The sequence below is a fragment of the Scyliorhinus canicula genome, chromosome 5, assembly GCF_902713615.1.
Source record: "Scyliorhinus canicula chromosome 5, sScyCan1.1, whole genome shotgun sequence".
Classification (NCBI taxonomy): Eukaryota; Metazoa; Chordata; class Chondrichthyes; order Carcharhiniformes; family Scyliorhinidae; genus Scyliorhinus; species Scyliorhinus canicula.
In genome coordinates this window covers 93,136,033-93,152,052 of record NC_052150.1, presented here as the reverse complement: position 1 = coordinate 93,152,052, position 16,020 = coordinate 93,136,033, and the positions used below count along the sequence as shown (strand labels likewise).

Below are 16,020 nucleotides of genomic sequence, written 5' to 3'. Positions count from 1 at the left end.
TAAATGGCTCTGTTGGCAAGATCCTGGCCTGTACTTAATGGCACTTAGAGCCGAAAAGGAGCGGCCACGAGTGTCTCACCATCACCGGCTGTTGCGCCATCTGATACGCCTCAGCATCTCGATGCTAATAAGGGGGAGCAGTTTTTAAATACTCCCTTATCACTCACTCTCAGTCAACACAAAAGCATGGCAGAACACAGACCTACTCCTTACTTTGGGAATGCTGAGCTGGACAAGCTTGTCGACATTGTAAATGTGACAGGGCATCCTGTTCCCCAGAAGGGATCGGAGGGTCAGCAGTATGGCCACCAATACCACCTGGGAGGCAGTGGCAGCAGCTGTCAATGCGGGCAGCATGACCAGGAGAACCAGTGTCCAATAGTGGAAGAAGACCAACGACCTCCACCTCTCTCCAGGCCAAGGTAGATTGGGAAGAGTTACTTGTTGAGAAATCTACAGAAGGGTTGGGGGGGGGGGGGGGGGGGGGGTCGTTCAAAAAGGAAATGGGGAGGGTACAGGCCCAACATGTTCCCTCTAGGGTAATAGGAAGGAGTGACAAGACCAGAGAACCATGGATGACCAGAGATATTCAGGATACAACGAGAAGGAAAAGAGAGACTTTTAGCAAGTACAAAGGGAGCAATTGGATGGGATGGTCAAGGGGGAGTTGGAATTTTAACCTGTAAAGTGAGGTGATACACTTTGGAAGGAGAAATTTGATAAGGAACCATTCAATGAATGGTATTGCACTGGGAAGGTCCGAGGAACAAAGAGTCCCTGGCGTGTTTGTCCATTGATCTCTGAAGGTAGAAGGGCTGGTTAATGGGGTGATGAAAAAAGGCATATGGGGCACTTGTCTTTATTAATTGAGACATTGATTACAAAAGCAGGGAGGTCATGTTAGAGTTGCATAGAACTTTGGTGAGGCAACAGCTGGAATACTGTGTGTAAGTATGGTCGCCATGGTATAGGAAGGATAACAGTCAAGGCTATGAGCCAATGGGATTGGGTAGGCAGGTCAGGTGTGTTTCATGTGTCAGTGCAGACTCGATGGGATGAAGGGCCTCTTTTACACTGTATTATCTGTGATTTGTGATCAGTTCCACCTGCCAGCCTCAAATTCCCAACCCCCACGATTCACTGGCTGACACCTCGCACCCTCCCCACATCCGATCTTTGTGCTTGTTCTTCAGCACCTCCTGACACCACCCACCAGCACAACTCCTTAATGTCCAGTTGCAGTGCCCACACATGCCACTTGCTATCGATCCGCCTGATCCATCAAGCGTCCGGCTCACAAAGCCCTCTCTTTTTCCCCGCAGGAGAAGATAGCCCACTCTAAGCGGGAAAGGGCAAAGACTTGGGCGAGGGTGGGGGGGGGTCACCCAGATGAATTGTCTCAAGTGAGTTGTCCATACCAGACAAAGTGATCCTTTCCACTCACGAACCACATGACCATTGTCTTTCAGGATCTCCACCTGACGGGGCCGGGCCATCCGGAGTTGTTCCCCCCTCCGCCACCCTGGAGACGACCTCGGAGGAGAGCTCCAAGGAGACCACCATCGAGATGTCACAATAATCACCCCACCTTCCACCAGTACAGGGGCACATACTTTGATGGACGACATTTGTAGATAGCTTCTGGGGCACAATCTGGTGAGCACCACAAAGTTGCTGACGTACGTCAGGTGGAGACAGTAACATCCAAGAGAGTCAGCAGTCAGAGGTGTGCTGGATTCCAGGGCTCTGCTGAGGGCCAGTCAGATGCCGAGCTTCTGGACAAGGCTTCCTCAGAGCTGATGCAGATGCTAGGACACAGTTGTGAGATTGAGGAGAGGGTGTGAGCGACAGTGGGTGCATAGCCAATTCGACGAGTCCTAATGGCTACGGGCGCAGTCGATGATGCTGACAATGCGTGGCACCGAGGCCAACACTGCTCGGGTGGCCATCGCAGTGGAAATCCTGCAGTGTGAGGTCAGCATCTTGAGTGGTTGTGTCCAAGGTATGGCTCAGTCTGTGACGACAAAGAGCCTTAACATCATGTTTCAGTCGCTGAGGGACATGTTCCATATGCAGGTGAACATTGCCGAGGCACTCCAGAGAGTAACCTAGTCACTGAGGGACATGTCCCAGATGCAGGTGGACATTGCAGAGGAACTGCAGAGCGTGCCCAGTCATGGAGGAGCATCGCTGATGGTATCGACACCATGGTGCAGACAACGGGTGGCACGGTAGCACAGTGATTTGCACTGCTGCTTCACAGCACCAGGGGCCCAGGTTCAATTCCAGCCTTGGGTGACTGTGTGCAGTTTGCACTTTCTCCCCGCATCTGCATGGGTTTCCTTCCACAGTCCAAAGATGTGAGGTTAGTTGGATTAGCGATGCTAAAATTGACTCTTAATGCCCAAAGATGTATAGGGTAGGTTAAGGGGTTATTGGGCCTCGGGCCATCCCTTGGCGGCAGGAGGCACCGCGCCGTTCCCTGGCGGCAGGAGGCACCGCGCCGTTCCCTGGCGGCAGGAGGCACTGCACTGTTCCCTGGCAGCAGGAGACACCACGCCGTTCCTTGGCGGCAGGAGGCACCGTGCCATTACCTGGCGGCAGGACGCATTGCGCCGTTCCCTGGCGGCAGGTGGAACCGTGCCGTTCCCTGGTGGCAAGAGGCACCGCGCCATTCCCTGGCAGCAGAAGGCGTTGCACCATTTCCTGCTGTCAGGAGTCGCTGTGCCATTCCCTGGTGGCAGGAGGATTTCCTTCTGAAGCCACGCCACGCCGTCAGGAAACACACGGTCGATGGTGCGCTGCCGGCAGGACCAGAGAATCCCAGCTTCAGCTTGGTGAGATGGTGTCATTGTTTGGTGGAGCTACGGCATCAGGCTTTTTGTGAAAGCATTTTTCAGTTTCTGTTCTGATCTGGCTGAAAGTGTGCACAGTGAAACCGTTCTGCTCTCACTTTTAATTAGTTAAAAGAGATTACTGTATTAATGGCAATGCAGATGTGTCTGAGGACAAAGGGGAGAGGAATTAAGCCAGTTGAAAACAGCTTTTGAAATCATCCAGCCAAAGTTTCTGTAAGGGATTGGACCAGAGTCAGATCTGTTATATAAATCAGTGTCAAGAGATCTCTTTCTCAAAGAATAACTCTGTAAAGCAAGTGCTCTTCTGTGCCATTGAAATTAGGGTGGATTGAGAGCTGAGATGGTTTATTTCCTTGTTGTTTAAGTGGGTATAAAGATAGCAAGTAAGGGTATTCTATTCACTGGGTAATGTTTAAGGGGCAATCGTAAGCTAATTTTGGGTGTGATGTTAAAGATTTTAACACTGCGTTAGTAATAAAGTTTTGTTTTAATATACCATAGCCCTATTTCTTCATACAATCACTCCTGGAGCGGAGCAACCTTTCCTCACTGTCTTCCAAAATTAAAATTAAATATTTGGATTTCAGTTGAGTATCCTAACCACTGTTGGGGTATGGTCTGGGATTGTAATGTAGGCTTGACAAAGTTGGTTTAAGTTTTAAGATGTATTTGCAGTTAAATACACTATAGTGGTTGCAGTAGGGAATGTGACACTTCAGCCAGGAAATTGGTGACTAATCTATGGGTGTGTCCATGATAAGCTAAGGAATATGATATTTGGGTCAGGATAGAATAGGGACAAGGAGCTGTCAATCAAATCTTGATGTTTATAAACATTGCGGTTAAAGCACTTCGAGTTACTCAACCATGAAGGGAGATAAATGGAGCAGTACTGACAGTTGTGTGTGTGTGTGTGTGTGTGTGTATGTGTGTGTGTGTGTGTGTCTGTGTGGAAGCTATCAATCACAGGCTTTCAGATCAAAGATCTGAGGGGGATTAAACACAGTTGACTGTTTTTTTCATCCCAGGAATTGACAGGTGGTGCTTCCCGTGTCTGAGCCAGCAAGTGTATTGTCCAGGTGAGTGTTAAAGTAGCGATTTGTTTCACTGCCTCTGTCTGGACTGCTCTCTAGTTTCTGGGGGCCTGCCTGACAGATGTCTCTCTTCTGGGGGGTCAGTGGGTGGGGGGGGGGGGGGTCCTCTCCTTATTTACAGGGTCTCTGATTGGGGGGGTGTCTCTTTATTTAGGGGATAAGGTGGTGGGGGAGGGAAGGTCTGGTGGGGGTGGGTGGGCAGGTCTGGCATTGTGGGGGAGAGGATGATCCTCGGGTGAACTTAGGGGGCAACTCCCTTAAAGAGTTACCCCCTTGGCATACTCTGCGAGGTCCACCACATCATGGTCATGCTTGTCAAGACCTGTAGTGATTCTCACACACGTGATTCCTAGCCCAGAGGATCAGAGAATCACACAGGCTTGGGGAATATGGTGCCCAGTCCGCTAAGTGGATAAAAATGGGTCTTAATAGCCCATTCGCATCCTCCCACTAGCATGGGGCACAAACCTCGATCCAGACACCAGCGAGGGGCTGGAGCATCGGAAACGGCGACAATCCCATTTTCTTCACAACCGCTGGATTTTCCGACTCCTTGGCAACTCCACTACCAGCAACACAAGGTGGAGAATTTTGCCCTTTGTATCTTTGTAAGTCTACTAAGATTACATTTGTTCCACAGAACCTTTGTTCTAATGAACTAAATCATTAGATTATATCAGTCTCATCAAGTGCATTTAATTGTAAGTTATTCCTACCTCGCAACATTTTACAGTCAATAATTTCCACATGTGTTTCCAGTTTATCTGATGCCTCTCTGCAAATGGCCTTTGCTAAAGTAGTTTTCCCACTGCCCTGTAAAAATTGAATTTCCAATGTCATACATTAACTTTTATAAATTACAGAGGTTATGAACACATTTCTTTTTCCAAGGTGCTTAATAACCACAGAAATGCATAGACATCCACTTCATAAAAAATGTTTTCTTTGAAGACACTTTATTCTGTTCGGCTATCCCAAAGTAAGTAGATGAACCATGTAAATCAGGAAGGCCGCAGGCCTGATAAAGGGGAAATTTAAGATCTGTTTGTAATAGCTTCAATGCTCTCAGGTCTCCAGCCCCCAATGATCAGGTCTTACACAGCCAGTGGAAACCCCAAAGAAAATTGCTGCCTTCATTCAGGTTCCGTTCAGCCTGCCTGCATTGAATGCCTAGATTAAAAATAAGTCTTAGTGGGTTCGTGAGAGGGAGGCAGCTTTTTCCGAACATTAGGAGGGTTTTGAACGTCTCTATGGCACCGGCGGAAGGGAAGGAAACAGAGGTGGCTGTGGCATTGAATGCTGAGAAGACGTTTGACCGGGTAGAATGGGGGTACTTGATGGCAGTTCTGGAGCGGTTTGGGATTGGACCAAGATTTGTGAACTGGGTAAAGCTACTATTTAAGGAGCCGAAGGCAAGTGTCCGCACAAAAAAAAAACGCTCGAGATACTTTTCTCTCCACCGTGGGACGAGGGAGGGATGTACTATGTCCCCCCTGCTGTTTGCACTTGCGATTGAGCCGTTGGCCATCGCATTAAGAAGTTCAGGAGCATGGAAAGGAATAGTGCAGCGGTGTATGGAGCTATTTTGGAAGAGGATAAGGCACCACTGGAAGGGATCAAAGCAAAGTGGGAGGGGTTGGGAGAGGTTATAGAGGAGGGGGTCTGGTGTGAGGTGCTCCGGAGAGTAAATGCCTCCACCTCATGTGCGAGGTTGGGGCTGATACAGCTGAAGGTGGTATACAGAGCTCACGAGGGTGAGGATGAGCCGATTCTTTGAAGGAGTATGTGAGCATTGGGGGGGGGGGGGGGGGGGGGGGGTGGGGGGGGGGGGGGGGGGGGGGGGGGGGGGCTAATCACGTTCATATGCTTTGGTCCTGTCCAAAGCTAGCAGATTACTGGAAGGAGGTTTTTAGGGTAATTTCCAAGGTGGTGCATTCAAAACTGGACCCGGGTCCCCAGGAGGCCATATTCGGGGTGTCGGACCAGCCAGGGTTGGAAACGGGTGCGGAGGCAGATATCGTAGCGGATCCTGTTGGGATGGAGAGCAGCCTCTCCACCTTGTGCCCTGGAGTGGCGGGGAGGACCTGTTGGAATACTTGACCTTTGAGAAGGTTAAGTTTGAACTGAGAGGAAGGACGGAGGGGTTCTACAAGTCATGGGCATTATTCATCAGGCACTTTCAAGAACTGGATAACATCGAACATAAGTTGGGGGGGGGGGGGGGGGAGGGTTGGAGGGGAGGGGGGCTGTGTGTATTAAGGGTGGCTATGGGTAATGCCCGATTCCTTTTTGTCATTTGTTTATGTAAATATGTGGGCTAATGTTTTGGGGGCTGGTGGGAGGATGGGATCGTTGTTATTGTTAAGGGGATTGGCATATTTGTTGCTGATTATTGTTTGTTGTTGGTGAGTGTAAATTTGGGAGGAAATGTGAAAACGGAGAATAAAAATATATTTTTTTAAAAAACAGGTTTTAGCCCTGTCCAGCCTCAGAGAATCCCTCATAGACGATTTACTGTGCTCTATGAGCCATGGAGTAACAACAGAGGAAGTTCCATGAACAACAACTATAAAGAGTAAATATGGAGAGGAAAGATCGAAGGCAGGAGTGCAAGGCAAAAAGGGTCATCGGAGAATACAAATATTACATTACAACAGTAAATTAGAAATCATGCCTACAGACTACCTGAAAAAAAATCAACAATCACAGTCTAAATAATCAATGAAGCTAGAGCCTAGAAGTGAGATAGAATGGAACTGCTGCCTATGTGACTGTCCCATGACTGACTCCAGAGAGGGCAGCACGGTGACATAATGGTAGCACTGCTACCTCAGGGCGCCGAGTTCGATCCCGGCTCTGGGTCACTGTCCGTGTGGAGTTTGCACATTCTCCCCGTGTTTGCATGGGTTTCGCCCCCACAACCCAAAAGATGTGCAGGGTAGGTGAATTAGCCACGCTAAATTGCTCCTTAATTGGAAAAATGAATTGGGTACTCTAAATTTATAATTTAAAAAGATGACTGACTCCAGGGAAGGTTCTAGAGTCAGGACAATTTGAAAATTATGGACATGCTTTAATTTTTAGCAACATTCCGTTTGGGAGTTCATTCATCTTGGGCAAGAAATGTACTGCTACAGAACTTTAAAGCCTACAGCCACTTAAAGAACTAGGTATTATAAATGAACTACTCTTTTGAGAGCAGTATGAAAATATTTCTAGATTTATTCTTGCCTGAGAGTTTTACTGTGTCATCATGGGTCTTAGATTTTCAAAGGCAACAGAGGATGAAGGCTCTTGCTGGGAGAGTTAAAAAGAACCAGAAAGAAGTGCTGAATCATAGGGAAGGTGATGGTAGTCAGTTTCAGCTGCCCAACTCCGTGCCTGGTTGACTCAGTTTAATAACTTCACAAGTTCAGAAGAGACTGTCTAATAAATGCACTACATTAACGATGCAAACAACTTCCCATCATCTCTTCCTGAAAAGAGATTATCACTAACATTGGGACAGGGTCAGGTAGAGGTGAGGAAATAAAAGGAGAGAGACAGTGGATCAGGGAGGAAGAGGGAGCAAATGAGAGCAAGAGAGATAGGAGAGAACAAGAGTGAGAGAAAGAGAAAAAAGGAGAATGCCCACCAGAGCTCCCCATCACTTAACTTGAAACTGCTCCCTCCTCAACGCCTCCATTATTTGCTAACCAGAGATTCCTACTCTCCCAATTGTCAACCTCATTGTTTCCATTCCTCACTTCCAACCTGATCTTTATTCTGCTCTCTTCATGCTGATCACCATCCAACTTTCTGCTGGATGATTTGCATAAAGACAGGAATTTGCCCTGAACCTCCCTGTGAGCATTAATAAATTGCTGAATATTTGATCCAAATACAAAGGACTCTCACGGCAGACATATAGGGCGTTGTTTCATTGTAAGGACACTGCTAATTAGATGATTATGGACCTGACAAGAAGTTTAAACTTTGAGGCTCAGAAGGGAAACAATTAATATCTTGGATGTTTCAATTGAGGTTTTAAGTTTTAATTTTATTCAATTTTCTCTTGCTTTACCTTTGGGTCGAGAGAGAATGCAAAAGAAAACTGTCTTGCCCTAACATTTTTTTCTTTCTGTATCTAATTTAACTCTAATTCACTTTATTTTCTTCTGTCATTCCCTCGATCTTCCTCTATCCTTAAATTTCATGGGTATGATGGTCTAGCTCCCTAACCAAATATTCATGAGGATCCAGATGCCACAATAGTCAGGTACTCCTATCAATTGATACTTCAAGCAACTTAAGGTTCAAAGTTAATATAACGTGGAAGATAAGGAAATTTTATTCAGAACTATCTCTGCTCAGCAAATTCTGTGCCATTGTATTTGAATGCTGCCAAATGCTAAAATAAAATGTTGTGTGCTAGTTTCTCCACAGGAATTCTGTAGAAAAAAAGTGTAGACTAGTCACCTTTACTCCTGTAAGCAGTACTCCTCCACTTCGGAGACCCTGTGCAATTGAAGCAATTTCCCATGAAAGTGGGTGGCCCAATAGGCTGAGAGAGATGTGCTCAAACGTTGACCTGGCAAGTTCATGAATCCCTCTGCAATACATTACATTTAATATATTATAATGTAGTTAAATAACTACGTTGTGGATAAAAAAAACAAATCACCTACTGCAAATATCTATATGTAACATTTTCAAAGGGTTCAAGAAGGCAGCTCATCACCACACTCGAAGGCCAATTGGGGATGAGCAACAAATGCTGGCCTTGCCAGCAAAGCCCACATCCCGTAAAAAATAAATTTTAAAAATACAGTAAGTATATTAAAAACTAAGTTGATAAGATTCTCTCCACATGAAATGTATTCTTTAATGACATTGGAAAAATATTAATACATTTTTTCCAATGCAAGCACGCAGATTCACTGGCACACAGGCACTGGAGTGTAGCACACCTGACAAAAAAAAAACAGAAACTGGCCTTCATTTGCCAGATCATTGCAACCAGTTGTTCCACAACTAGAGGTAAGCAAATTATCTCCTACAGCTGAAATACTCAAATCAAGCATTGCAACTTGACTTCCAGACCATAAAAGAGCAATGCAAAAACACAAAAGTTTCCCAGGGGATAAGAAAACCCTTTAGTGTTAGACTCGAAGATTATGCTGAAAGCAAATATTAAAAATATAAATGAATCTGAATATATCCTTTATAGTGTTTCCTTTAGGGAAGATTTTTTAAAAATCACTTCCGTTAGAGGTGATATAAGTAAATGATGGGAAGTAAGCTGTGCTTGTTTGTGAACGGAAGCACTTTCAATACATTGGATTTTTAAAAAAAAATTAATTGGCCTACAGTGCTGTGGAAGAATTAATCATTGCTTATTTAACTTGCAGCTTATCTCTAAAAGCGACATACCTTTTCCAATTAGCTACTGTATCCACAGAAGCCCAGAAAATACTTTCAGAATTAATACAAGTCTAATAAAATATAAAATAAAGTTCAGCAGGTAATATGGAAGGTAAATGGAATATTGGCCTTTATTTCAAAAGGAATAGGGTATAAAAATAGGTAAGTCCTGCAAAAACTATACAAGGCACTAGCTAGACCACACTTAGAATACTGTGAACAGTTTTGGTCCCCTTATCTAAGACACAATATACTTGCATTGGAGGCAGTCCAATGAAGGTTCACTCGGTTGATCCTGGGTACAGAGGGATTTTCTTATGAGGAGAGGTTGAGTGGGTTGGGCCTGTACTCAGTGGAGTTTAGAAGAATAAGAGGTGACCTTATTGAGACATATAGGATTTTCCGGGGTCTTGATAGGGTAGATGCTGAGAGTGTTTCCCCTTGTGGGAGAGTCTACGACCAGAGGGCATAATTTCAGAGTACGGGGTTGTCCATTTAAGTCAGAGATGAGGAGGAATTTCTTCTCTCAGAGGATAGTGAATCTATGGAATTCTTTAGCACAGAGAGCTGTAGAAGCTGGGTCATTAAGTATGTTCAAGGCCACATCTCTGTGATAGACAGATTTTTAATCAGTAAGGGATTCAAGGGTTATTGGGATAAGACGGGAAAGTGGAGTTGAGGATTATCATATCAGATCAGTCTTGATATCATTGAATGGTGGAGTAGACCTAATGGGCTGAATGGCCTATATCTGCTCCTACATCTTATGGTGTCTATCACAGAGATGTGGCCTTGAACATAGCTTCTACAACTCTCTGCAGTAAAGAATTCCACAAATTCACTACCCTCCGAGAGAAGAAAGTCCTCCTCATCTCTATGTATTAAATGGGTGACCCCTTACTCTGAAATTATGCCTTTATAATCCTCATTGTGATGTGGTCAGCATGACATGCCACTAATTTGGAGGAGGGAAATGAGGGAAATTTGGGGCAGCAGGGTAGCATGGTGGTTAGCATAAATGCTTCACAGCTCCAGGGTCCCAGGTTCGATTCCTGGCTGGGTCACTGTCTGTGTGGAGTCTGCACGTCCTCCCAGTGTGTGCGTGGGTTTCCTCCGGGTGCTCCGGTTTCCTCCCACAGTCCAAAGATGTGCGGGTTAGGTGGATTGGCCATGCTAAATTGCCCGTAGTGTCCTAATAAAAGTAAGGCTGGGGGGGGGGGTTGTTGGGTTACAGGTATAGGGTGGATACGTGGGTTTGAGTAGGGTGATCATGGCTCGGCACAACATTGAGGGCCGAAGGGCCTGTTCTGTGCTGTACTGTTCTATGTTCTAAAAAAAATACGAAGGATCTACACTAGCAGCTGAATTGGTGCCTTGTATCATGGGTATGTCCCTTTAAGAAATGTGTGTTTATCAAATAGCTTCAGTGATGTCATTGTGTGGGTAGAGCTGGGCTATTGTTCTGGCTTTTACTTTCATTTTGAGCAGGGAGCTGTTTGTAGCTCTGTGTTTTACTTTTGTTTTAGACAAGCTGCATTCAGACAAAGGAAGTTTTATTTTGGTCTCTCTCTCTATATATATATATATATATATGTTTTGTGGAAAAAGGGATTGGCTGATTTATGCATGTTGTTACTTGAGTGAATCAGAAAAAGGGAAGTTATTCAGGGTTAAATGAAATGAAAAATGAAATGAAATGAAAATCGCTTATTGTCACGAGTAGGCTTCAATTAAGTTACTGTGAAAAGCCCGTAGTCGCCACATTCCGGCGCCTGTCCGGGGAGGCTGGTACGGGAATCGAACCATGCTGCTGGCCTGCCTTGGTCTGCTTTAGAAGCCAGCGATTTAGCTGAGTGAGCTAAACCATCCTCCTAATCTCTGACTTAAATAGAGTACTGTAGCTGTGTGGGGGATGTGTGTTTGTAGTTGGTAAAAATGCTTATTGTGTGTGTTTATAAAATGTTAACTGAATTTGTAGAATAAACTTTGTTTTTGATTTAAAGTGCTTAAGGCCTCTGTTGCATAACACCTGAAGAGTAGACTCTTGTGCTTCTCATAACCAAAATTTATAAACAGTTGTAGGTCAGGTGAACTCCATGATATACTTTTGTGTTCTCTAAACCCTGGCCCATAACACAAGAATGAAATCAACTCTATAGGGTAGCAGGCAACATATTTGCAGAGCCTACAGCAGTAACTATATTAAATATAAAAGCCTTTATGATGCAAAACTATCAGGTGAGTACCATAAAACGTGCCCCAAAGCTCCATGCAGCTTTCCAACCACAGCTCAGGATGTATATGGCTGGAAATGACCACCTCCTGACTTACACTGCTCATTTAAGGGCAGCACGGTAGAGTTGTGGATAGCACAATTGTTTCACAGCTCCAGGGTCCCAGGTTCGATTCCGGCTTGGGTCACTGTCTGTGCGGAGTCTGCACATCCTCCCCTTGTGTGCATGGGTTTCCTCCCACAGTCCAAAGATGTGCAGGTTAGGTGGATTGGCCATGATAAATTGCCCTTAGTGTCCAAAATTGCCCTTTGTGTTGGGTGGGGTTACTGGGTTATGGGGATAGGGTGAAGGTGTTGACCTTGGGTAGGGTGCTCTTTCCAAGAGCCAGTGAAGACTCGATGGGCCGAATGGCCTCCTTCCGCACTGTAAATTCTATGTAAATTATTGGTTGCAAGAGCAAGAAATGACAATCTTGAGGCAGACAGAATTGAAAATGATTTCAGGAGTCTTAATGGCATCAGGAGGATGAACTGCATCCTTTGACCTGAATTTTCCACTTCTATCCTACTTCTAAATGGAGCACCAACCACTCAAATAGAAGTCTACCCAAAATCTGAGATTGCTGGCTTGCTCAGCGTTTAAAACAGTTGTCTGATTTGAGTAGTCTTAGCTCCCGTTATAGGAGCATAAGATTCAATATCCTTCAATTATTCTACTGTGGTGCTGATGTGCATCCCCATCTGCATTAGAATATGCTGAAACGCTGTTTGGCCTGCAGCATTCCTGACACCAAGACACTGCTAGTAGTGGATCGCATTTACACCACTTCACAGAGCCCTGGAAACTAACTTTGATCCCAATGGTCCACCAACCCCAAGTTCAGAACCGCAGCTTTTAAGGCACTGACTGGGTTTTTACAATTGGAGCAAGTCTGCAGCAGGTGTGGTTGTAGAAGTGGAAGCGGGGTTGTAAAGACAGAAATTCACTCTGTAGTGGTGGGGAAGAGATTGTGTTAGATGCAGAAGCAATTGCTAAATGAGATCTTTACTCTGAAGACAAGTATCACCGACCTTTAAGTATTCATTTAAAGTTTAATAAAACTAAAGGCACGATTCTCCCAAAAGGGAACAAAGTCCCCTAGCGAGCGCCTATAGCCGCATGTTTCCCGGCACTTGAAGCGCTGAGAAACACATGGCGTTTCAACACGATTCTTGTTGAATAAAAGACCTGAACAGGGAAAGCGCGGCCGAGCCTGCACAAAGCCCTGTTTTTAAACAGTGGGAGCCCCGTTCGCCGAAACTCCCCGTTGTAGTGAGAGATCGGGACCCCATTTAAAATTGGCGTCCCGATCTCCAAGGCCCTTGAAACAATCCCCAGCTGCCCCCCCCCCCCCCTTCCTGGCCTGATTGCGCACATGCAAAAAATACCAGCTTGGCACACCTTGGCAATGTCCATGCCAGCCGTCAGTGCCATCTGGACACCTTCACAGTACCAGGTTGGAGCAGATGTCACCAGCAGTGCCAGTGGATCACCCTGCCAAACGATATGGAGCTGGGGGCCTACGATCCCCTGGGAGACACCAAGCGCCATTCTGTCTGGTTCCCGTTTGTGGGGACCAGTTTTGAACGGTGCTCGCCAAAGATCCCCGAGGCAAAGGGGTTGAATTCCAAATCCTCAGGTATTTCAGGAATCTGCACATTAGTGTGAGGCTAACTGCCTCGCTCTATTATATTCAGATTTGCTAACAGGTGATCCTGCCCATTGTGGGTGGGAATCACATCGCAGCGTCTCACGAGATTGCGTTGAATCTCACGAGGAGTTGTGAGCCAGCTAGATCTCAGGAGCAGGGTCTTCCAGCTTTCAACGACTACGCTGTGCCACGGCAAGCTGCTTTTCCGGCGCAGCGTGCCCATTGGATTGTGCCCCAAGTATTGCTGAAATAAACACAGGACTGGAAACACATTCGGAATTTTCCATTTATTTGAAATATAGAAGATATTTCGGTAAAAACATGAAGTGTTAATTGGAAGATAAATTCTACAACTTAATGCCAGAACAATGGATAAGCCCTGACAGGTGAGTGGGTCCTGAAAATTTTCAAATACTGGTATCAGCACCAACAATTGCACCATGGTACAGGTACATGATCTAAAAAACAAAATTGTCCAAAAAAAGACAGATCTGGCTGCTACTCCAAGAACCAAGTATGAGAATGAAGAGGTCATTCTCGGGCTGATCCCAGAGGGCAGAATGAATGGGTTGTGCACAAAACAGGTCTCAAGTCCAATACAGTGCTTTAAGATCTGCTTTTCCCTAGCCCTCCCTATTCTCCAGACACAAAACTGCCTGTCCCACCCAAAGACAGAATCAGAGTCTCTGCTCAACGGTCTGCAGCCATGGGGAACTCACAATTAGAATCAGAGCAATGGAGTTGCAATACATGACCTTTGCACCGATTTCCAAAATAAAATAAAAATGTTAGCCAACTTATTCGCCAATGTTTGTCAATAGCCCTCTTTCAAATGGAGCTGGGTCCATTAATTCTTTCCAACCAAACCTGGGATATACCTGCATTTATTTTCACTAATTCCTAGTGAATGGATCACATGATGGGGGGTGGGATTCTGCTGAGCAGCAATAAGCCTCCAGCAATGCCGCTTTACAAATTCCAGATAAGTTCTCCGTGCTGCACTTCCTTAGATAAAGTTGCGACATCAGAAAACATGGGTGGGGTTCACCCCTACCAGGCGGGGCGGGGGGGTCCGGGCAGGACGGATGGCGTGAACCACTCAGTCGTCGGGCCGCCCAAAAGGTGCGGAATTCTCCGCACCTTCAGGTGCTAGGCCCACCCCGGAGTGGTTGGCGCCCCGCCGGCCGGCGGGAAAGGTGCTTGGCGCCGCGCCAAATAGTGCCGAAGGGACTCTGCTGGCCGGCATGAGCCAGCGCATGCACGGGAGCGCCAGCGCATGCTGGCGTCATCCCCGCACATGCGCAGAGGGATTCGCTTCCGCACCGGGAATGGTGGAGGACCACAGCCTCTGGTGCGGAAGGATAGAGTGCCCCCACGCACAGGCCCGCCCGCGGATCGGTGGGCCCCGACCGCGGGCCAGGCCTCCGTGGGAGCACCCCCCCGCCCCCCCAGGAAACCCGGAGCCCACCCGCACCGCCAGGTCCCGCCGGTAAGGGACCTACTCTAATTTACGCCGTCGGGACTGGCAAAGAACGGGAGGGACTTCGGCCCATCGCAGGCCGAAGAATTCGGTCAGCCCCGGGGCCCATTGAGTTGCGCCGGACCCCGGCATTCTCTGAGGTGGGCGGCCGTCTCACGTCGGGACAATTTTTGGGAGGCGGAAAAATTTGAGGGACGGCGGGGGCGGGATTCACGCCGACCCCCGGCAATTCTCCAACCCGGCGGGGAGTCGGAGAATCTCGCCCCCTATGTCTATCCCTCCAATCTAACGGTGAGCAATGCAAAATCTAGTCTTGGTCCAGGGGGTGCCGGATTTCAGATACTAGACCTGTAGTTTTATATACTTTACAAATCAGAATAATTTCCTTACGCATACGGTGGCGACCATGAGCTAAGCGGTTACACAAAAGATGGCTCTCACATTGAATTCTCGGTTCCGACCGTTTAACTCTAACAAACAGGCACCAAACATATACCCCAGCTTAACGACGGTTAACTGCACTGACAAGAAAAATGGGGAAAAGTCAACCGCTCAGTTGAAAAGCCAACAAAGGCGAGGAGCAGGAAACCTCAGCCTCGGAGCTGGCAGCCACACGAGGTGGCACTTAATCAGGTAGGGCCGACCCCACAGAGCTCCCAGCGCAGATCAAATCCCTGATGGACAGGCTTACAGGCTTCATCACATCCGTGCTCCAAAGACACAGGGAGGAGCTGAAAAGAGACCTCTGGCAGCCGTGTAGACAGCAGTTGAACCTGTGACAGCCCCCATGAAGGAAGCAATGGCCAAGATGGAGAGGAGACTTTGAGGCCCAGGGGACAACGGCACGAACCTTCGAGAAGGCCGTCACGGACCAAGGGGACCGGAGCACTTGAGGCAGAGGTGGCGATCCTGATTAGGACCCACAAGGGCGAAGAGAAAAAGTTGACGACCAGGAAAACAGATTGCGCCTACAGAACCTAAGAATCTTTGGGCTGCCAGAAGGAATGGGGGAGAGGATATATAGCAGCGGCACTCGGGAATCTGGTCAGTGAGGAGGGCTTCACCAAGCCCATTGGAGGTAGACCAAGCCCACAGGTCGCTTCAGCAGCTGCCAAAGTGGGGATCCACCGTGGGCGATAATCGTGAGGCTCCACAGGAACCAGGACAAAGAGCGGATCCTGTGGGCGAAAGTCACGAGAGGACATTCCATTCTCTTGTACCAAAAACATTGGGGCAGACCTAGCCAAGCATCAGGCTCAAT

At 47.0% G+C, this 16,020-nt stretch overlaps 1 protein-coding gene across 3 annotated transcripts in view; it reads right to left on the bottom strand.

The window, feature by feature from the left end:
* Positions 1–16,020, bottom strand: part of pex1 (peroxisomal biogenesis factor 1) — a 98,134-nt gene that overhangs the window by 48,625 nt on the left and 33,489 nt on the right. For all 3 annotated transcript variants that reach the window (XM_038797374.1, XM_038797375.1, XM_038797376.1), the window contains 2 exons: positions 8,411–8,543; positions 4,669–4,765 (listed from right to left, as the gene is read on the bottom strand). In XM_038797374.1, the coding sequence (XP_038653302.1) occupies positions 4,669–4,765; positions 8,411–8,543 (230 nt within the window). The remainder of the gene's footprint in view (positions 1–4,668; positions 4,766–8,410; positions 8,544–16,020) is intronic.